The 24,234-nt window shown below is 42.1% G+C and overlaps 1 protein-coding gene across 1 annotated transcript in view; it reads left to right on the top strand.

Moving 5' to 3' along the window:
- LOC308100754 (disintegrin and metalloproteinase domain-containing protein 12-like) overlaps window positions 1–24,234 on the top strand; it is a 129,087-nt gene that overhangs the window by 78,313 nt on the left and 26,540 nt on the right. Inside the window, exons 8-12 of the mRNA XM_080449847.1 lie at window positions 3,021–3,092; window positions 4,203–4,372; window positions 4,499–4,583; window positions 8,763–8,911; window positions 18,350–18,527. Of these exons, the coding sequence (XP_080305973.1) occupies window positions 3,021–3,092; window positions 4,203–4,372; window positions 4,499–4,583; window positions 8,763–8,911; window positions 18,350–18,527 (654 nt within the window). The remainder of the gene's footprint in view (window positions 1–3,020; window positions 3,093–4,202; window positions 4,373–4,498; window positions 4,584–8,762; window positions 8,912–18,349; window positions 18,528–24,234) is intronic.

Below are 24,234 nucleotides of genomic sequence, written 5' to 3'. Positions count from 1 at the left end.
AGTATTGAGATTTTGGTCTATGAAATTGGCTGTTAATCTGTCTTTTGAATTGCCTGATATTTGGACTGAATGGCCATTTCGTTACTACTATCTTATTCAGTGTGACATTGCCTTCTTGTTAGCTGCTTCCTGTGGCCTATTTTTTTTAAATTTTGGGAGGGGGGGGCTTGGTTTTTCTTAACGACATGAACCCTAGCATGCCTTTTCTGGACATAAGTGAACATTCAGCGAAAATAGCCAAACAATTTGCAAAAATTGCTACAAAGTCATAACGTGTCGCAAATGTGACTCGTTGTGAGCTTGTAGATTGGCTATTTTCGGCAAAGAGTTTTGCTGTACAGGGGGAAAAAAGGAAGGGACAAAGTATAGACCCTTGGGGACCCCGGTCAACTAAGTATACTACGGAGCCCCTAAAGAGACATTAAACTGTAGATAAAACTTTTTAGGGTTAGCTTTATTTTGAAAAGTGTTTTTTTAACACATACAGTGCCAAGATCGCATCGATGCGTTCTTTCAAATCCATCGCTTGAGTGCCAGGATTCCAAAGAACGCATTGATGCGTTCTTTTGAATTTTCATTGTTTAATCTGTGATCGCACGGTCCTGTTTATTTCTCATCAACACTTTCGTTTTCCACTTACGTCACACTCACCCGGAGCCGGATGTAAAAAAAAAAAATCATTTCCGGGTCACATTGTTTTTCTCCGGTGATTTTCGGCCAGAATAAGGAAAAACACGGTTTTTCACACGGTATAAAAAACGAACGGACAGCTCAACTTCTATTTTCTTTGGTCCGGGTGACTAACAGTCATCGTCGTAGTGTATCAAATCGTTTTCAGGCCGATCAGCGGGCCAGGGATTGTCGAAAACGTCACATCCTGTGAATGACCGGATATGACGTGGGCCTGTTTGGGAGGGGGGCGAGCGAGGTGATCAATGTGTGGATTTGCTGCTCTCTACTGGTGGAACTGTCGTATGTGCTTAACACTATAATCAGAGAATTTATTTGAATGAAAAATTACAAAATAAAAAAAATAAAAAACACGCAAATTGCTGGCACAGGGGTGAGTACATTATGAATAAACTCTGGCAGTCAATGTGTTAAGGGTGCAGTGAAAACGACTTTTTAGGTAGCAGGGGAAAAAAAGTTGGTGACATTTATTTTTTGACAAATAGTCAAAGGATAGGATTTTTTTTTTTTAAACCTCACTATGTAACTTTGTTTTAATGACTTTGTTCACATTGTTTTTCTCCGGTGATTTTCGGCCAGAATAAGGAAAAACACGGTTTTTCACACGGTATAAAAAACGAACGGACAGCTCAACTTCTATTTTCTTTGGTCCGGGTGACTAACAGTCATCGTCGTAGTGTATCAAATCGTTTTCAGGCCGATCAGCGGGCCAGGGATTGTCGAAAACGTCACATCCTGTGAATGACCGGATATGACGTGGGCCTGTTTGGGAGGGGGCGAGCGAGGTGATCAATGTGTGGATTTGCTGCTCTCTACTGGTGGAACTGTCGTATGTGCTTAACACTATAATCAGAGAATTTATTTGAATGAAAAATTACAAAAAATAAAAAATAAAAAACACGCAAATTGCTGGCACAGGGGTGAGTACATTATGAATAAACTCTGGCAGTCAATGTGTTAAGGGTGCAGTGAAAACGACTTTTTAGGTAGCAGGGGAAAAAAAGTTGGTGACATTTATTTTTTGACAAATAGTCAAAGGATAGGATTTTTTTTTTTTAAACCTCACTATGTAACTTTGTTTTAATGACTTTGTTCACATTGTTTTTCTCCGGTGATTTTCGGCCAGAATAAGGAAAAACACGTTTTTTCACACGGTATAAAAAACGAACGGACAGCTCAACTTCTATTTTCTTTGGTCTGGGTGACTAACAGTCATCGTCGTAGTGTATCAAATCATTTTCAGGCCGATCAGCGGGCCAGGGATTGTCGAAAACGTCACATCCTGTGAATGACCGGATATGACGTGGGCCTGTTTGGGAGGGGGCGAGCGAGGTGATCAATGTGTGGATTTGCTGCTCTCTACTGGTGGAACTGTCGTATGTGCTTAACACTATAATCAGAGAATTTATTTGAATGAAAAATTACAAAAAAATTAAAATAAAAAACACGCAAATTGCTGGCACAGGGGTGAGTACATTATGAATAAACTCTGGCAGTCAATGTGTTAAGGGTGCAGTGAAAACGACTTTTTAGGTAGCAGGGGAAAAAAAGTTGGTGACATTTATTTTTTGACAAATAGTCAAAGGATAGGATTTTTTTTTTTTAAACCTCACTATGTAACTTTGTTTTAATGAATACAATGTCATTTTGTCCAATCTGTTTGGTAGAGTATGTTGATACAATATAACTTAAACAAATGGGGTGGTTGTATATTGTCTCCCTGCTCTTCTATTGAGACATTTAGATCTTGTCAAAGGTCATGTAACACCTGGACACAGGATCTGACACGAATTTTGACCTGATGGTCAAGAATCAATTTATCCCCCGAGCAAGCAGGCCGGTTCTATTAGCTGAATGGTAAAACATTCAGCACTTAAGCAGGAAACCAGGTTCAAATCCGCGGTAGAAGAGGAAAGTTACATAGTGCTGCTTTAAGTTTATCTCTTAGTTAGGAGCTTGTGGGAATGAGATAAACACTTTTCAAAATAAAGCTACCCATAAAAATGTTTTACCTATAAATGTCCCTTTTGGGGCTCCGTAGTATACAGTATATAGGGTTTAAGTGGTTAACCACTCATTAGTGATTGACGTATCCAACCATCGTACACAGCACAAACTTTTGTCCTGTCCACTGAGACCGATCAGCTCGGTTGTTTCTCCAACCTGGAACTGTTTCAGAGGGCACCAGACCCCTGAATCGCTTGGCTATTAATTTGCAAAGTGGGTGGGGTGAATGAAAATAAATAATGATTCTGGGGTCCTCTGAGGTCTATCACCGTGTGTGTGTGTGTGTCTTTCTACCATAGCTGACCTTAGTGTTGTGTGTTCAGTTCCAGAAACAGGGGAAGGACGTGGAGAGGGTGAAACAGAGACTGGCAGAGATAGCCAATTACGTCGACAAGGTAAAAATTCCCTCTTCCCTTTTGCACAGGAGGGATAAATCACATTTTTAAAATAGAAATCGTGCTGACAGCAGAGATTAATGGGATGGCCGCGTGATGTATTAATGTCCGACTAGGTAGGACATTAAGCATTGTACAGTCAAGAAGACCAATTATCAGCGAGCACGGGCGTTCTGTAGACATGACAGACTTATGCACTCCCCTTGTGAACATAATTAAAAGGGTCTTTGTATAGAATCCACGTTATTCACCCGCTCAGGACTAGCACGATTTAACAGATTCATTATCAAGTAACTGCCCGTTCTACTACAATTGAAAAGGCATTCTGGGAGGACAGGAAAAAATGTGACGTTAGTCAGTGAGCTGAAAAACTAACGGCAAGGGCTGAGAGTTTGCAGTTTCATCCGAACGTTGATGGCTCAAAGTAGCAGCGTGCTGTACACTCTCTGAGTTACAAATGGATAGATGAACCCATTCAATCCGGGAACGCATCTCTGTCAATTTTAGATTTCTTTGGCTGTTCAAATTTAAAAAAAATAGCAGATCTACAAGCTCATAGCGTGGCACCGAGTGCCGCGCTATGAGCTTGTAGATCTGCTATATTTTTTTAATCTTGAAAATGTGTGCAAATCTTTGAATATATATTTTTTAAAGCAAACATTTGTAACTGTCAAATGTCTTAATTTTTCTGAAAAACTATCGTTTCCATATCAGTGGTGCTCAAACCTTTTTCTTGTCAAGGACCCCCAAAATTATGTTTTTTGGCCGCCGACCCCCATATCAAAATATGCTGTTCCAGGGACCCCCCAGAAGCAAAGATTTGAGTAAATAAAAAAATAAAAAAATGTATTCAAATATTTGCACAAAAGCTCATTATTATTTTTAAAATAGCAGATCTACAAGCTCGTTGCGTGGCACTTGGTGCCACGCTATGAGCTTGTAGATCTGCTATTTTGGATAGTATAAAAATAACAGTTATAGCTAAAATCGAAAATGACACAGATGAGTTCCCGGTCGTAATGGATTAACACTGAGGATTTGACTGTTTATGAATGGAAGGGCCCTTCCATTTACACTCATTCTGTTTCCACTCTCTGATGTCTGCCGTAGTTTTACAGGTCCCTCAACATTCGCGTGGCCCTGGTTGGCCTCGAGGTGTGGAGCGACGTGGACAAGTGCCCCGTCACCCAAGATCCCTTCACCACCCTGCACGAGTTCCTGGACTGGAGGAAAGTCAAGCTGCTGCCCCAGAAACCTCACGACAATGCCCAGCTTATCAGGTGGAAATCACACATTGCAACAAGGAAAACATGTGGGCATTACAGAGACAAACGGACTGCTTTTCACCTTGGCACATATTCGTTCTGTTCCTCGCCCTGACTCTTTGTCCTCTGTCATTTCCTCAGTGGAGTTTACTTCCAGGGCACAACAATTGGCATGGCGCCCATCATGAGCATGTGCACAGTGGAACAGTCCGGGGGCATTGTCATGGTAAGTAGCGCATGACCAGTTTTGTTGACAGTAGTTTACCTGAGTACTGTACTTATGACATTTTTTTGAGTATCTGCACTTTACTTTAGTATTTGTATTTTTTGATACTACGAATATTGTACTTTTGACTCCACTACATTTCTAGGAATTGAATAAGTATGTTATGACTGAACCACTTTAGCCCTATTTCAAGTATAGTGACATTTTCCCCTATTCTTGCCTTTCTTTTTTTATTTATTTTTTCAAAATCTTCTTTCTTTTCTTTTCAAGATCTTTTTATTTGTTTTTTGTACAAGGCCCAGGGGCAAGCATACTGCACATAATTTTTTTTTCATATCGTATCACAGAGAGACAAACAAACTGTACATATACTACATTCCCCTATCCCACCCTCCCCCCACCCCAATCCCCTTCAAAATCTTAATACAGCAATGCATTGGCATTAAAAAGAAAATGTACTGTATTTTTATTTGTACTTTTGAGTACTTCCGTATTTTTAAAAGCAAGTACAGTACTCCAGTGCTTTAACTCAAGTGTCAATTTGACCGAGCAACTTTCACTTGTAGTTGAGTAATATTTGACCAATGAGTATCTCTACTTTGACTAAAAGCACTGGGCTTTCAGTACTTTGTCCACTGATGGTAAGTAGCGCACGACCACACGTCCACCCGGTTGCGCCCCGCCCACTCTTCCTCTGCACCTCTGTCTGATTGTATCAGCACAGACATTGTTCAGGGGCCCGTGCGCTAACACAGTCCAGACATGTTTTAACGCAGGGAAGGTGTTCATTGTTGGGTGTGAGGGCGTTTATGAAGTGTCCTTGGGGAAGTGATGACTGTAAACATGAGGACTTCCATGGCTGCCACTCCCAGGACCCCTGATGCTCTCACCTTTTTAACCCATTAAGACCGGGAACGCATCTGTGTGTCATTTTAAGATTTCTTTGGGCTATTCAAAAATAGCGGATCTACAAGCTCATAGCGCGGCACTCGGTGCCGCGCTATGAGCTTGTAGATCTGCTATTTTAGATCTGCTATTTTTTGAAGCGAACATTTGTAAAAATATTGACCCCAAGCAAAAAAATTATGTTACAAATGTCTGCTTCAAAAAAGAAAAATTCAAATATTTGCAAAAAAAAATCACGATTGAAAAAAAATTAGCAGATCTACAAGCTCATAGAACTTGTATATCTATTATATTGTATATTGTATATCTATTCTATTTTTTAGTAGCCAAAGAAATCTAAAATGACAGAGATGTGTGAATGGGTTAACTGAGTAATCCCACACACTGCACAGTGACATATTGTGTGAAAACATCTGCAATACCCTCGGACACGTCGTACATACACCATGTTTAAGGTCGTTTGAAGGTTCGTAAGTGAGGCAATTCACCCTCTCTCCTGGCAGGTGGGAAAGGCTGTGTGGGGTACGGAGGTAAATCATCACAGGGCACAGAGTTTAAACAATTCCATATTTACATTTTTATGAGATGCAATAAATTGCTTATGTCAACTCCTATATAGCGTGCACTAAAATCAAAATCTATTGTTTACTCACAATCATGCTCACACACACACGTTTAATACACATCATCGATTTAATGGGTGGTGGTTTTCATTGCATACGGTGTCGCTTGACACCCGTGCCAAATCACCAGGGGCTTATCAGCCCAATACAGTAAAAATCCTGCCAAAACATGTATTTACCCATTAATAGGTTTTTCTACTGGCCATGGCTTTAGCACGGTATTCGCAGATGTTTGTCTTCCCCATTACTTACAGATTGCAGCTGGCTTGGAGCTAGATTAAAGGGCCACATATCAAGTTATAGAGCCGCCAGATCATATGAGCCGCTTCTAATATCGTACACCACCATGTTATTATCAACCTTAAGACTTATATTGGGTCCATATGTACCTACGCAATTTCACAGTTCGTATGCTTGCGTGTTTACAGCACTGACACATTTAACCACTTAAGCCCTATGCACTCCATCGTTTGACGTATAGTGAAAATAGGCGATCTACAAGCTCACTACGCATTGCGGTGCGGCGCATTGTGAATTTGTAGATGAAAAAAAATCTAATTAGGACATTTAAAAAAAGACTAATGGTTCAAAGGGTTAAATGGTTAAAATGCTGGCACATAAACTTGAGTTTTTGCTAATCCAGATATGTGTGAGGCTGCCTGGCTTAAGTTGTAAAATCAAACGAAACACGACCGCATGATGCAATCCTATTTGGTGAGAGGATGAGATACAGTAGTGGTCTCCAGCACGAGGCTGGAAACGATATCGCATGTATCCCAAAGACCATACAAGGCTCCCTTGATCTCCACGAGCCCCATCATGTTCTCACCATTACCGCTGGCTTGTGGCTAGCGAGTAGGTGGGTGTGTGGGGGGCTGTGGTGTGCCACAAACCAATCCATTCCTGCTGGTTACACTCTTTGTGAGGAAGCAGTCAGACATGTATTGCACACAGATGCACTTATGCAAACATACACATGCAAGTATAAATACATTTTGTGTGGAAAACACGCGCAAACACAGGCTCACACAGTACACACACACACACCCACACACACACACACACACAGATATACGCATGCCCACGAGCGCACGGACGGCACCCACACCCCAAACCACTCATAAAAATGACAGAGGCCCAGACGCCGTTTTCCCATCCTTCTTTTTCTGAAGGCAGGAAGCGGGTCCCACGACGTAGGCTCTGTAATCAGTGCAGAAAGAAATAGCTCTGCTTTACGTCGACCCTGACATGTGACCCTCCCGCCAGCGGGGAAGGAGCATGTGATTTTCTCATGCGCGTAATGCTCCACAGAGGAGCACAGAGACCACACTTGGAGCTCTGTGGTGGAGCTGTGACCACGTAGGAGGGGTCTGAAGAAACAGAGACGTAGAAGAGAGATCATGAGCGCATTGAATGACGTGGGTGTGTGTACATATGTACTGGGTTCATACCAGGTTCATATTGCCAGAAATGTCACCCAGTGTAATTATATTATATATACATCTACCCTCTATCGATTATGCTGAGCTATATTTCTCTGAGATAGCAATAACATTTTGGTCATTTTTTTTCTTTCTTTTTTTTTTTACAATGAAGGCGTGTAATAACATTGAGGTTTCCCATCACAATTGTTAGGGTGTGTGTGTGTGTGTGTGTGTGTGTGTGCGTGAGTGAGTGTGTGCATGGGTGGGTGATTGCAATTGTATGTGCGTTCATCCTTCCATCCATCCTCACTGTTCTGCGGATTACAACAGCATAGTCTTGGTTCTGTCATCCACCTGTATGGCATTAAAATAATGATAATGATATAATAATAATATGCATTTTATATAGCACCTTACAAAGTCATGCAGCTCAAAGCCATTGTTTCTCCCTTCCATCTTATCCGTTCTCTCCATCTATTCTATTCATTGTCCTCCCCTTCTCTCTTTCTGTCTCTCTCCCTCCCTATGCAGAAGTTAACCATATTAACCCTGGAATCCCTATGGGTATGTCATCATGGCGCAAAGTTTCAAAATTCTTTGTGAACTTGTAGATCAGCTATTTTCAAATAGGCGAAGTGTAAAAAGGACTTTAAGCGGTTTTGATTTCAACCTTCATCCTCCGCGTCCTTCTAGCATGTGAAGGGCAGTTGTCTGGCTTATCGGTTCAACAGCAAGCGGTAGAGCTGTAGGTTGATGGAAGTTCCCAGCAGTAGCTGCTTCTACCGGCAGCAGCCACTGTGTTTGGGACCGCGGGGCTAAAGAAGACAGACACGTTGTGATGGAGTCTGGTCTCCATGAGCTGAATGGCTAATTGAATAACAGCAAGGGTGCCGTTTGGATTGACAGTTATGGGAACTGGATTTGGACTTTGGAGTTTGAGCAAATGCCTTCTGATTATTATTATCTTTTTTTTAATAAAGCAATAATGTACTTACACTACTAGACCTGCGGCTTATTACTTTGTAACCTTGAGCAAGCTTTTAAAGGTTGAGCCGACTTGAGTTCCACTACATATGTCGAGGATACTTTGATGTTATGTTAGATGCTACAGTACCAATGCATATGCAGTTACCTGGCAGTAAAACGTGAGCTGTGTGCAATGAAATGACAATACAAATAATGTTTTTTATTATTATTATCATAATCTTTGTTTTCTTAATTTGCAGGATCACTCGGAGAACCCGCTGGGTGCTGCGGTGACCTTAGCTCACGAGCTGGGACATAACTTTGGCATGAACCATGACACCCCTGAGCGAGGCTGTGGCTGCAGGATGACTGTGGACCGTGGTGGCTGCATTATGACCCCCTCCACAGGGTGAGACACTAACGGGCCTATTCCACAACACATAGAACAGGGAAAATGTCATTAATATACTGATGCTGATGTTGATGAGTTTTATGGTGTGGCTGCAGGAGGCTAGCTGTCTATAAGTGTGTGTGTGTGTGTGTGTGTGTGTGTGTGTGTGTGTGTGTGTGTGTGTGTGTGTGTGTGTGTGTGTGTGTGTGTGTGTGTGTGTGTGTGTGTGTGTGTGTGTGTGTGTGTGTGTGTGTGTGTGTGTGTGTGTGTACGTACAGAGCTAATCTCGCAAACCGATTGACTGATTCGCGCCAATCTTTGTTTGCACACTGACAGTAGGCCACAGAACTACTTTCAGTTCATGTTTTTTATTTTATAGTCAATACATACTGTACGCTCATATCTTGGGTTTGCTTTCACTCTGGATTTATGTCATCTGCCCAACAAATTGTCGGGAAACAATTACAATTACTGTTTTACCAGAGATTTCAAATCCACTGTGTAATTTCGAGGGATACTTTCTTTAAAATCTCCTTCTCAGAGAGACATGCTGTTTTCAAACAAGGCCCACAAAGACGAGCAGGATCCGGATATGCATGCTTAATGCTTAATTTATAACTATTAGCAAAGTACTGTATAAATCAGGCCTTAGCGCATATTTAATCCACTGCGTCATTTCGAGGGATACTTTCTTTAAAATCCCCTTCTCGGAGGGACATGCTGTTTTCAAACAAGGCCCACAAAGACCAGCAGGATCCGGATATGCATGCCTAATGATTAATTTATAACTATTTGCAAAGCACTGTATAAATCAGGCTTTAGCGCATATTGCGATAGAAACGTTTAGCAATTCCGCGACTAGCCTCATTGTTTTTATGTATGCCAACAAAGCGCCTGCTTGCCGTCTCAAGTATCTCACGAATAAATTAACCACTCCACCTTCACCTTGCTCTCGCTGAAAGATTAATGGCTGCTTGCCAATTGTGCGGAGGTGATCATTATCACGTGTAAACATTTATCCTGGTGTCTCCCTTTTGTTTATGTCATGTAATTGGTCTTGCTGGGGGGGTGGAGATGAAGGCTTGCTCACGCACATACACGCCCACACTCACACACACATCCATACAGACTATCCACCCCGGCACATTTTTGATCCGGACATCTTCCGCGGCCATTATGAGCATGTTGATGCACATGCACGCACATGTTGTGCACATGCACATCCACACACACTCATAGACCTGGGAGCTGCTGCTCTAGCATTCCGCCCCTGTTGCCTGGGGCGCTGTGATAACGGCTGCCGCAGGTGACAGGCCATGTGACTGTTCCTTTAGTAAACAGCAGGCAGATAAGGCGTACCCAAAGTGTAATACCGGATTTCACCCTGGGTCTGATGCCAATTTGTTTTATCTGATGCAGGGTACTGTAAGCCACAGACGGTCATGTTGGCGATAGATTCCACAGGCTTCTGAGGAAGGGAAAGATGGAGGGCAGGAGAGAAAAACAAACAGGCCTGAAACAGAGCAAAGTGTTTATAGGCGGAGGGATGCCCGCATGCCGCAGTCTGCTATTGACATTTGGAATTGAAAATGGGAAAGGCCTGTCGTTTCCTCACTGTTTTATCTAAATGTGCTCGGTAGAAGTGTCATAGTGCAAGTCAAACACTGACTCCGAGCAGCACTGCTGCTCGGAGCATCGTGTGGAGATCTGACATGGTGGGCGTGTGGCAGCTGTAAGAGATTCATCACAGCCTGTGTGATGAAGGGTCCCTCCCGGCTGTGTGTGCGTGCGCGCGTGTGTGTGTAAGAGAATGTGAATCACTGCTGACATTGGAGTAATGCCATTCAAAACAGTCAAATGACGCTCAATTATGTGCTCATAAAGCAAGTGGGACAAACAGGAAGGAAACTGTGGGTGTCCTGTGAGGGCATCTTACGAAAATGCCACCAAAACTGCTGGAACAAAAAAATTAAGAATAAACTACGCTTTCCCGTCGGAATTGTCCCAGAAAAGCTCAGCTGACCTTTATCTTTAAAAATGGAAAGAAAAATAGGTGCACTTGAAAATGTTGAAAATCTCTCTCTCTCACTCTCTCTCTCTCTCTCTCTCTCTCCCTGTCTCTCTTTCTTTCCGTTTGTTGTCTCCCACTGTATATGCCAGTGGTTCTCAAAGTGGGGTCCGGGGACCCCCAGGGGTCCTTGCAGTTGTTCCAGGCGGTCCCCAGCAATTTTTTTAATGCAGCGCCACAATCATTTTAACCACTTAATCCATATTAAATACGTAGGCTATTCAAAAAAAGCAGTGCCGTGCTGCGAGCACAAACATCTGCAATTTTTTTACTTAAAACATTTATTAAATTGGAAACATTTTGAATAATCTGTGTCTTCTGTGTCACAAAACCTTTTCGGATTGGGGTCCGTGGCCAAATACATTTGGGGGTCCTTGACATGAAAAGGTTTGAGAACCACTGGTAAAGGCTACAGTATGTGAACCCACCGGCATTATGTACTGTATATACAGTATGTAGTGTGTGCATGCATGCATGTGTGCAAAAAGCTGGCAGCAGCAAGCTCATCCTGTGGCCGTCATGCAACATTCCTTTCAGAACAACAATTCTGCTGAGGCATGAAAATGATTGATGTCTACATTTTAGCTAGTCATCGGGTGAAGATATCTCAGGGCGCCACGTACAGTAGAGGATTCGAAAGAATGACTTCAAGGGTTTTTTGATGTATAACGGAGTTGCAGTAAGAGCCTCTTTTTTTTAGCTGGCATAGGTTGACTGAGCACACTTGATCTTCAGTCAGCCACTACTTGTGTACGTTGATGAGCGGCTAAGGATTCTCGAGGACTCTTTAGTGTATTGCGCAGCTTTGATAAAAAATATGAATGATTTATTTTAACTTCTGAATGTATTTATTCCTTTTTGTCTCGTTTTGGTTTCCATTTCATTTGTCTTATTGTTTGTGTCATTTGGAAATTGAGAACACAAAAAAAGGTTGTTTAGCATGACCGGCCTTTACATTGGCTGTACAATGATCTCTCTGCTCTTAGCTCTGTGTTTTGGGATGCTCTGCACTCAAAGACTTGCTAATGGAGAGGGGGACAGACTGAATCTAAATGACGTGATTATCCGTGGCGCTGCCAACTGCAATCAGGGAGCAGGCACATGCAGAGAACCCCCAGAGGGGCACTTTATGTCCTGATAGACAGGCGGCGGCACGAGGAACCAGAGGTTTCGCTCGTCTTTTATCTTCCTCCGTGGAAGAACTGAAAGATAGACGCATGCGAGAGACAGAGATGAGAGACGGAATGTAAAAGAGTGACAGCGAGAGAGAGTCAAAACAATTAAGCTATTGTTTGAGAGTTAGATGACAGTGACACAGGTACGATCATGGCCACAAGGGTTTTGTGTCATGCACAAGTCTTGACAATGCACACAGCTTTGATGGACAAAGGCAATATGAAGAGTTTGCTGTGTGGGTATTTTGAAGAGACGGTTGGCTGTTGAGCTAAGAGTTGCATCATTTGGGGATAGACTGGTGAGAGTTCAAAGTGGTTTGCTTTGGATGGTTAGCCGCAGTCGGAGGGCTGCGTCACGCGTCATTGGGCAGAGAAGTGAGCCACAGCGGGAGCCCAGGGTGGACGTCAGGCCCAGAGGCGTCCACTTTATTAAGAAACAAAATGACCTACATGGCGATACGAGAGAGCTTTTGACTTGTTATTGGTTTGTTTAAGTGACGGAGAGTGAGAGATGTGTTTGTCTGAAAGCATCTCTGCGTCAGTGAGGTCAGAGGAAGCTATTGTACTGCAGGTGGAATGCAGATGTCAGTTGTAAAGTTGACTTTGGAAATTGTTTGGGGCCTCTGTTTAACCACATTCTACCTGGCATCTCTATTTTGGGCATGTTATTATAGGCAAAAAGAAATACAGTATTTTCAATATTTTAAAAAATAGCAAAAAAAGCTGATCTTCAGTGAGCAGAAAGGCATTGAACACGGGTTCCCAATCAGCAGCAGATCAAGAACCAGCTTCAAGCTGTCGGCACAAGCTGACAAAAAAACGTATTTAAAAGGTTGTTTCACAGCCTTTTTGTTTGTTTACCGCTCCATCTTCACTAAAGAGATACTGTATGTAACTCTGGACTACCTTTACATTTTTGAAACAACATTCGGAAATGGGTCAAAAGAAGACTGTTTTGCCCAGCCCCCCAATTCTGGTTTGCAATGCTATGTGAGTCCCATAGCCACTCTGAGCTACAGCGAAGGGGAGGTCACGGATATGCTTAATCCAAAACAGTGGTATCTGGTGGACATGGTGGACGTAATACTGGAAGTAATATTGGGTGCAGCAGACGCCTTTGCTCGCCAGTAAAGTGGTGCAGTTGACGTAACAATGATAAGTTGAGTTGTAAACTTATAATTGGTTCTAACATTGCTTAACGTAAATGACCCGGTATGCTATCCTCCATTAATGTTGTTGTTTCCAGGCGCATGCTCATTACAAAAAGCAACAATGGTCAATGGTCATATAAGCTGTGACGTCATCGTTTCCACAGAAGCTCCATTTTGCTTGGCTACACGGTTCCACCGAAACAGACATTTTTGAATCCTTTTCGAAAAATATGCGTGTGGATGAAAGGGCCAAATGTAGAGTAAAACACTATGCGTTTTGCAAAATATCCCATGCTACTGTGGACAGAGCCTCCATCCAATAGCATGGAGATAGGACTGCTCTGTGATTGGCTGGTCCGTTGCTAGGCCAACCGGCTGACAATTACTACTTGATCATCACACAGTATATATGGCTGGATCCACTGTTGCGGCCCAGCCAAAACATTTTATCACATGGAGAGTGAGGATAAAGAGGGACAGTTGAAGACTCCTGCACTTGGCCTTTTAAATTATCCTAATGAAAATGTTAATGCCTGCAACATTCTGTGGGCAGCTTCATAGTTCAACTGCAGCTCATCAGGTATTATCAGGGCTGCTCTCTTTCCCTCGCATCCTCCAATTTGGCATCCAATGGGGTTAAATGTGCGACAAATCCATTCTCTGAGACACGCACCAGTACAAATGATACAGGCTGTCACTGAGATTTGAGATACCAGTATCTCTCTCGGCCATCAGTCCACTTATCAGCATATTAATTAATCAAGTTTACGATCTCTAACAGCATAAATGCAAATGTGTTATTTATGCAGGGTATTGAGTGGTCGCCTTTCATGCAGCATGACAGTCAGTGGCAGCAGGCTGCGCAGATCTTTTAACCAATAGCCGATTTACAAGTTGTTTTGGTATATTCGATTTTTTTTGCACATTTTGGAAGATCTTAAAGATTTTCAAGGGACGCCAGGTTGAAATAGGTTAACCCTTTCTGATGACATCATGTAGCCGCCCTGGTACTGTAAATCCCAGAGTTGCTAACCACACATGGAAAGAACCTAGGAGGGTTTCAAGCGTATGTTATCCAGGGAAACCTAACTATATACATGCATGCGTATATTGGCTGTTTGGCTAATTTCCTGGACAGCATATCAGGTGTGTGGCCTCAGCTGTAATAATAGAAACTGTGTACTGTATAGTATATGTGTCTGTGCGTGAGGGGAGGAATTGAGAACTGTGTGTGTGTGTGTGTGTGTGTGTGTGTGTGTGTGTGTGTGTGTGTGTGTGTGTGTGTGTGTGTGTGTGTGTGTGTGTGTGTGTGTGTGTGTGTGTGTGTGTGTGTGTGTGTGTGTGTGTGTGTGTGTGTGTGTGTGTGTGTGTGAGTGAGCGCACCCCTGTGCGTGAGGGGTAGAGAGAGAATATTCCCGAAGAGAATTAGAGGCCTGAGAGCTGATGCCCCCCTGCCCAGATCCCGACCAGGTGGACCTACCTACGTCAGACATAGAGGAGAGGTGTTCATCTGGCACCTAGCAGATTGCTTTGTTTCCCACAAAGCTCACTAGAGGGGTTAAGCAATGCCTAGCGTTGTTTCGCTCTATATTCTCTCGCTCTCTCACTCGCTCTCTCTCTCTCTCCCCCCCCCCCCATCCCGCTCGTATGGAATCCACCACCATGCCTTCTGTTCTGTTATCAGTGGCAGGCCATGCGATTTTTCAACGTTTTCCCTTTTGCTCTGTGCTCCGGTTTGATCTACATAGCCAGTCCGCCCTTGATTTGGTGCGTGGGTGGTGTGCACAGCACAGAACGCGGTGTTTGTGGGCATGCGATATGCCATATTTATACTTTGTCGTACGACGGTGTCGGTCACCAATAATAGCAGATCTACAACTCACAAAGTCACAGATCCAACATGCTGTCATGTAGATTGCCTATTTTCGGCAAGTGACATCGGCATACAACAGAGTATGAATGAAGCATGAGGTGATAAACAGACTCCAGCACCAGAGCAGGTGGATTAAGGGAGTCGATGAGGGCAGATCATCAAGCGGCTGACACCCTCCTGAGGCAGACAGATGTGCTGAGTGAAAGGGACCATGCTGTTTTCACCCCAAGGCTAAAAACAACATTGTTAGGGTGTTGTTTTTATGTTGTTTTATTTGAAAGAAATTGCATGGCGCTCCAGGGAGAGAACAACAAGCGGTTTAGTTTTTTTGTTGTCGTTTCTTTTTTACCTCCTGTTATCTCCACTCCCCCTTAAGCACTTTCAACTAGGGCGTCCTATTTTGGGATGCCATCATTATAGGCTTATTTTGAAGATTTTTTTTTTATTTGTAAAATTCTAAATGTTTCAAGATGCAAAAATAGCAGGTCTACAAGCTCGGAATGTATCGTGAACGCATTGTGGGCATGTAGATTGGATATTTTTGCTATTCGTCACTAGTGCCTAAGTGGATAAGGAGAACACTCATGAAAAGAGGCAACTGACGACACCATAAAATATCCACAGGCTCCGTCCCACTAACCCCCCCCCTCCTCTCCTCTCAGTCAGAGGCAGAGCATTACAAACGCTCCCTTACACAATGGAGCTAAAGCTAAAGTACCAACTACATTAATGCCATTCATTACCAGTCATGTTGACTGAAAGCATTACAGATGATGGTCTCCGTCACAATTGAAGAAGACCCGCCAGATGGTGTAAACCCGTTGCATGTTTAGAGTCTGAAAGCGACCTTTTACTTCACGTCATGTCACGTTCGCTCACTCGTTTGTGAGCTTGTAGATCAGCTATTTACCGTCACACAATGGGGTATACATGGGGCATTACTGTATGCCAGCTGCCCTTCTTTGTACAACTGCCATGTCTGCTGACGGCAAATAATGTCCCGGGGGGCTGGAATATGAAGGTATACTGTCATATACCCATGTATACGTACGGAAATGTACTGTACCCTTCCATCATCCACGATAAATACCATACATGGGTTTATAATTAAAAACATTATGTACTGTGTAATATTCATTGAAGTGATATTAAATAGTCAAATAAAAAAGACCACTTTAAATTAAATAGGTCCATGACAATTATATTACATTATAATAAAAACTATACAGTCAAATACCATTACACCATCAAACGTCATAAAATACTGTGACATGATATTTTGGCCATGCAGCACTAATCTCCTGTGTTTGACACAATAACAAACTACAGTATGTGAGACGTCACACTACTGCATGAGCTTAAGCCTGATTTAACAGTGTCTCGCACAAAAAATAGCAGCTTGTACATCTGCTATTTACAGTACGGGACACCATTGTACGACAGATTATAAATCAGGCTTTAGAGATGGTTTCATTCCCCCAGAGCATTTCTGTGTCCATGCAGGATCAAGCACAGTCATGTTGCTGTCATGCAAAGTGTGTCTGTGAGCGCTGTGGTCCTTATGTTCATACTGTCAGTCTAATCGGATAGCTTTAACAGGTGACGGTGTAGGACACAATGGCAAAAGGAGTTTCATTTACCGGTATACTTGTCTTTACACAGTAAATGTCTTCCGTGTTAATTTAACTTTTAGGGTGTAAACACTAAGGATTTTACTGTGTACCATTTCTGAGTGTTAATTTAACTAATGGACCCGCGATTGTACATTTTACGGGTAATTTTTTTGAATTTGTACCCTTTTTTACAATTTACACTGTAGACATTTTCCTCACTTTCTCTCTTTTTCACTCTCATTCCCTTTAGAGGTCTTCATCACTCTGTCTCTGCATCACTGCCCTTCCATCTTATCTGTATCTCTGGATCTTTTGTGTTTCTCTCTTCCAGCTCTCCACACGTCCCTTCTGTTTTCTCTCTCCTGCTTGTTCAAGTAATTTGTTCCATGTCTCTCTCGTCTTCCTCTTCCTCTGCTCGATTTGTTTCTGCTCTCTGGTCCTTGGTTTATAGACACAGAGAATCTCACTCTGCCGCAGACAGAGCGAGCGCTCCCCCCGGGGTCCACAGCTGTTACAGCCAGATCAGACCGTTTCATCTCTAGATTCATAAAGTCTCTCATTCTCAACATGAAATCCAATTTCTGCCCTCGCTAAATTAGACATTACTCAGCGTTTCAGGTAAGCGGTCCCAGGGAGTAAAATTAATGCAGTTGAAATTATGTGGTTTCACAATTGCTATAGCCAATATACGGAGACCTCATCCATATGCACACACACACACACACACACACACACACACACACACGCACATGCACACGCACAGACACACGCATACACACCCAATATGCACGCGCGCACTACCTAAAGTGCCTGTCCTTTGAAGATGTGGCTTTGAGTGCACGCTTGAGAAAGTATTTAGGAGTGCTTTCAAGTACTTTGGCGTGCTGCACATTTGTTGATTTGTTTGCGCATGTTCATAGAAAAGATTGTGCTGATTTGGAGGCTCCACTGATGTCGGTAAACCATTGAAATTGTTTTCCATTCGGGGTGTCTGCCTGCCTTCATCTGTTTGAGTCATCTTCATCGCTCTCGTTCAAGTCCACTTGTTCCACAGTTACTTTGATTGTGAATGATGGAGGTTTTATTTTTCTTTCTTTCTTTCTTTCTTTCTTTCTTTCTTTCTGGAAGAAACTCCCAGAAATCTGCTAGTCTGCTGCAGTACTCTGTCAGTTCTTTTAAATCACAACTGAAGACCATTCTGTTTGCCACTGAAAACAGAATGTTTTTTTTAACCATCTCTTCTGTAATGTATTTTGTAATTATGCCATGGACCACTAGCCATAGTGGACCATTGGTTGAGAAATTATTTCTTAATGTTTTGTGTAACGCACTTTGAATTGCCTTGTTCTTGAAATGTGCTATACAAATAAATGTGGCTTGCGTTGCTTTACCTTTCTTTCTTCCTTTCTTAATTTATTTTCTTCCTTTCTTCCTTCCTGCCTCCCTTACTGCCTCCCTTCCTTTCTTTCTTTCTTTCTTTCCTTCTTCCTGCCTCCCTGCCTTTCTTTCTTTTTTTCTTTTTTTCTTCCTTTGTTTCTTTCTTTCTTTCTTACTAATTGGTCCTTTCCTCCATCAGGTATCCCTTCCCGACAGTGTTCAGTACATGCAGTAAGAAGGACCTTGCAGCCAGCCTGGAGAAAGGCGTCGGCATGTGTCTCTACAACATGCCCGAGGTGAAGGTGCTCTACGGCGGACAGAAGTGTGGCAACGGTTACGTAGAAGAGGGAGAGGAATGTGACTGTGGGGAGCCAGAGGTACGGCTTTACCTTACTGTACCAATCTATATCCACGAGTGTACAAATGGAACAATTTAGTTCTATTTGTACATTCTCTGAGTTAAAGGGATACTTCACTTTCGGGCCGGGGACTCTTTTAAAAAAAATATTAAAAATAAATGAAAAAAGTTATGGAAAATTCATGGCCCCCTCACGCATTAGTAGGACACTCTAATGCGTGAGGGGGCCATGAATTTTCCATGACTTTTTTCATTTATTTTTAATATTTTTTTTAAAAGAGTCCCCGGCCCGAAAGTGAAGTATCCCTTTAAATTAACACCCAGGCCTATTGTGTACGACGTACACAATAGGCTGTTATTCACAATTATTGTACAAAAAAATTATATGAGAAGGAATTGCATACAAACATACACATGCAGAACATCAACAGTAAGTATGTTGACGTATGCATTCAAGTTTCATGTATCGTGAGTCGTGTCATCCAGAACCATACTGCCGCAATCTGACATGTTTAGCCCATTGACTGTCTTATAATATACTTTACATTATTTTGCATAGTTTGTTTGATTAGAATTTTGAATTTTTTAATGTGGTATGAAAATCAACTTGCAGAGACTTTGGCAGCGGTGGACTGGCCATTTGGCGTACCGGGCAAATGCCCGGTGGGCCGCTGGGCTGCTGGGCCCCCAAAAAAAAACGCTCCCGTTTTATGATTATTACGGTAATTTTCGGGTCGCGCGGCCCAATTATTAGTTACGTTAATGTTTGGGCTGGGATGCTTTCTAGCAGGGGCCTCAGTGCTGCTGCAGAGTTCATGTGCAGGGCTGGGCTGAAGCAGTAAACCCCCCCCCCCCCCCCCCGTTGACAAAACGGCCCGGGGGGTGGTGGGCCGGTTCGGACCAAATTTTGGTCCCAGTCCGGCCCTGGACTTTGGTTGAGGTGCAGTAGGTAATCCAACACACAAACTTTGCATGGCTATTTTCTGTCAGACTTGTTATCTTTGATGTGTTTAGTTCCTGGAGGGCGCATCGGTGGCGCAGGGGTACATTACATTACATTACAGTCATTTAGCAGACGCTTTTATCCAAAGCGACTTACAATAAGTGCATTCAACATGGGTAGGCAAGAAAACTACTAATCACCAGAAGTCTTAAGTGCATTCTCTTCTAAAACAAGCAACTAAGAGTATACCTAGCGCACGGTAAAAAGTGCAATATATCAGCTACCTACTTTCTTAAACAGATGAGACAAATAGGAAAATCAAATGAGCAAGAGCTAAAACAAATAAGTGTATCAAATAAACAAGATCCAATAAAACAAGAGCTCATACAAATAATTGACAACAAGTAGGCAAGGCTAAGAGGAAGGGTCAGGGTAGTGAAAGATGGGCAGTGACTCTGCTGTCCTGATATCAGTGGGGAGTTCATTCCACCATTGTGGGTAGGGTTGGCAACTTTCAGAAATGGAAAAACGGGACACATGCGCGCGTGCATGCGGACCCCTCGCGCGCGCGAGGGGTCCGCATGCGGTTCTGGGCGGTTCTGGGCGGATTGGGTTCGTTTTTTTCGCGGTTCTGGGCGGATTGGGTTAGTTTTTTTTCCAGTTTTTGGTTTCTTTATTTTGGTTTTAGGGTTAGGATTAGGAGTTAGGTTAGGGTTATGTTATTTAATTCATATTTTTTGCCTGATTTTACCAATTTATTATCACAAAAAAACAATTTCTGCCTAATCAAATATTCAAACAAAATGGGTTTATACTAATGTATTTTGTGGATTATATTAGACAACAACTAACAACTACATAAGAGTTATTCTTTAAATGGGCACACTATTTAATTGTATTGATTAATATATATAAGAGTTATTCTTTAAATGGGCACACTATTTAATTATATTGATTAATATATATAAGAGTTATTCTTTAAATGGGCACACTATTTAATTATATTGATTCATATATATAAGAGTTATTCTTTAAATGGGCACACTATTTAATTATATTGATTAATATATATTAAATACATGTTTATTTATTAGACTTGAAAAACTCAACATTAATAAACAATCAACCATATTAGTCTACTGAAATAGCCTAGACTATGCCCACATCAGCAGCAACTATGTAGGCTGCCAAGGCAGGGCAGGTAAATAGAAATACTGACATCTTGCTAAAAAACACAACCAGATAAATAAGATGTAATATCCCATACCGAATCGATCTCAGGAGATGTTTTAGTGACAGTGAGGCAGCGCAGCCTAGGGCAGAACGTATCCTAGCAACGTGAAAGCGCTAACTCTCATTGGTCGTGTTATGAGTAATGAGCCAATGAGCTGCTGAGCGCACTCCCAGACAATGGCTTCATAGCCAGCGTTGCCAAGTCTGCTTATTTCGCCCAACTTCCCTGGAACAAAATTTGGCTTGTTTTTGGCTTGTTTTTGTAGGTCGGCTGGCTCATTTCTCTCACTATACTTGGCAACAACACTGACTGACACCCGGACTGAGCTCTCACTCACACAGAGAAGAGACAGGACGGGCGGCTGCCTGCCCCGTCTCGTTTGTGTGTGTGGGTGTGAGTGAGAAATACTCTCTCTCATATAAAAATCGCGCCGTCATTCCACGACCCCAAAATACAGAACATAGTGCGTCCTGTAACAGTTCAATACGGAACACGTCTTTCCAAATAAGGAACGATTCCGTATTTTACGGGACGGTTGGCAACCCTAATTGTGGGGCCGTGTAGATTGGCCAGAAGGACCTCCTGAGCGACGGGGCAACCAGTCGCCTCGAGGCGGCAGACCGAAATATATACAGTATAAAGAACACAATTGGCCGTTTTAGGGAGAGGGGAGCCAAGCAGGTAGGGTGATCGTAAAAATATTTTTCTTCTCTAAAAAATAATTATAAAATAAATCGTCCCTGGAAACAATATTGATTTACATGATGATAGTTTGTTAATTTTAATGACTTTGGATAAAATATAAACAAACACAAAATAAAAAAGAAATCCATTAACAGGAACATTTTCTGTATTTATGTACAATATGGTCCTTTAAGAGGTGGACCACAGTTAAAACGAATGAACCAAAATAAACCATAACTGCATCACCCAGCCACAAAATAACAGAAAACCTCAGCGACTCATAACTACCCCCCAAAACAAACCACAACAAACATAAGAGTCAAACTCTCTCATGGCAACAGCAATGTTTCTGAGACTTGAATGCACTGAAAGTTGGCGAGGAAAAATTGTAAAAAAGAACTGTCTAAATCAATGCAAACCCCCAGAGGCCCACGAATATGAGTGTTTTATTTACATCACTCTCTCTCTCTCTCTCTGTCTCCAACATGTGCTGAGCTGTGTGCCCTGACAAGGCAGCCACGGTGATGTCATTTCCTTCTTACCGGCCCATTAATCAAACATGCTGTCCAAACGTGTGACAAATGAAACAAACAAAAGTGTAATCAGGGTGAGAGTGAGCTTTCTTTGGCTGTGCCATCCAAACAACTGGGCCGGGTCAGTGAGGTGTTCTGAAATGCATGCATGCATGCACGGCTACACATACACACACACACACACACACACACACACACACACACACACACACACACACACACACACACACACACACACACACACACACACACACACACACACACACACACACACACACACACTTCTTAGAGATTCAAGTACAGCACACACTCACTCACATTGTGGCGCACACAAAATTCTCTCTCAATTACATTATGCAGAGACTGAAGCTGAAATCACAACCACATCTGGAGAGCAGGTACTGTACCATCACCTCACCCAATAGCCTCCCTGCCAGGACAGCTGTTCCCTTCACTCACAACACAGCGCTCAACAAAGAAACACGTCACTCCGAGCCTTTCAAGTTTTGACATAATTTCCCATAGTCTGTTGGCCGTCGCGTTCAACAACAACAAAAACACTCACGTTCCCACTTTGGTGTTGGCTGATTTAGCACCCAGCCAGCAAAGCAAAATAATAAAGTGTTATTCCGGAGACGTCAGAATCATGACAGGGCAAGGCCAGTCGGCCAAAGTTGATTTTGAAAGAGAACGAAGGAAGTTAGGATACTGGGAACTCTGGACGTGGCAATATGCAGTGGTGGAAAGTAACTAAGTACATTTACTTTTACAATTTTGAGTATTTCCAATTTCCAATACTTTTACTTCTACTCCACTACATCTCGGATCCAAATATTGTACTTTTGCAATACTACATTTATTTGAAAACTTTAGTTACTAGTTACTTTGCAGATATAAATTGTTACATTATAAAACATACATTAACCACTTTAGCCATATTTTATACCTAGACTATTTGAAAATAGCCGATCTACAAGCTCACAACGCGGCACATCACGACGCGTTGTGAGCTTGTAGATCTACTATTTTCAAACATTTTTGTACTTTTACTTTTGGTACTTAAAGGTAGGGTAAGTGATTTGCGTTGGTTAAAATAATTGTTAAATAGCTCTATATTCTGATAGTACTCATTGCTATAGAGTGTTTGTTCAGTATTAGTTTCAGTTTCATTTCCAATTTTATCCAACCAGGACAGAGAACTCAATCAGGATACAGATTAAACAAGTGAAATTGGAAGTGATGACACTAAGAAATGAGCATGCAAAATTGGAACTGGAACACTATACAAATTAAGCTTAAAAATGGGTACTTTCTCCTGATTGGCTGAGATTTTGACACCTACCGAAAAATGTATTTTCTGTTTATTAAAGAGCTGGAGAGACAGGGAGACATCTGTTACTGAAACAACACTCTATAGCAATGATTACTATCAGAATATAGTATTTTAACCTTTTAACAAAATACTTTTTGTTTTAACCAAAAAATATCACTTACCCTACCTTTAAATACATTTTGATACCAATACTTTTTTAATACTATTTTACTCAAGTACATTTTGAATTCCGGACTTTTACTTGTAACAGAGTAAGTCTACATTGCAGTATTGATACTTTTACTTAAATAAAACAGTTGTATACTTTTTCCACCACTGGCAATATGAGAACTGTTGACCGGTTGGGGGAATATTTTGTTTGTATTTTCAACTGCATCCAGCCTGCAGCCGCTCAGTTCTGTTCCTGCTCTACCTTTGTAGCCTTGACTGCATCATTGATTCAGTAGCTGAAGCTACACACATGGAACAAGATATCAGAATAAAGACTGGATTCTTTGATCGAGTGGAGCGGTGGTTCTCAAAGTGGGGTCTGGGCACCCCACTTAGAGCTTACATTTGGGAGAGGTAAAAAAATTGGCTTAGTCACTCTCTTCATACGCCAATGGTTAATGCCCGTGTGCATGTTCAGAACGATTGGGCAGTACACTGAAGATAAAAGTGGTTGAGGACAGAATGACAGACGGACAGAGGTTTTCTCATTTTATAGTAGATAATAATATACATTTTCGGTTGCCATGGCACAAAAGACTTTCAAAACGGGGTCTAGTGTCTGTTATTTTGGGGGAAATTGATTCAAAGTAAAAAAAAATGAATGGAACAAGAGGGCCCTAAGGGACCCCGGTCAACTAGATATAGGGTTTAAGTGGTTTAAAAGCATTCGAATCATAGAGCCTCATACAGGCCAGCTCTATCATTTCCATTGAACAACAACAACTGGGTATGATTTCTCCATGACCTTCCTGATGTCATGGCAATGGACCTTGTGCGGTTCGGGCGATA

Source organism: Gymnoscopelus braueri, assembly GCF_963280865.1.
Source record: "Gymnoscopelus braueri genome assembly, chromosome: 14".
Lineage (NCBI taxonomy): Eukaryota > Metazoa > Chordata > Actinopteri > Myctophiformes > Myctophidae > Gymnoscopelus > Gymnoscopelus braueri.
Note: the sequence above shows the minus strand (reverse complement) of the source record. Positions and strands in the feature narration are given on the sequence as shown.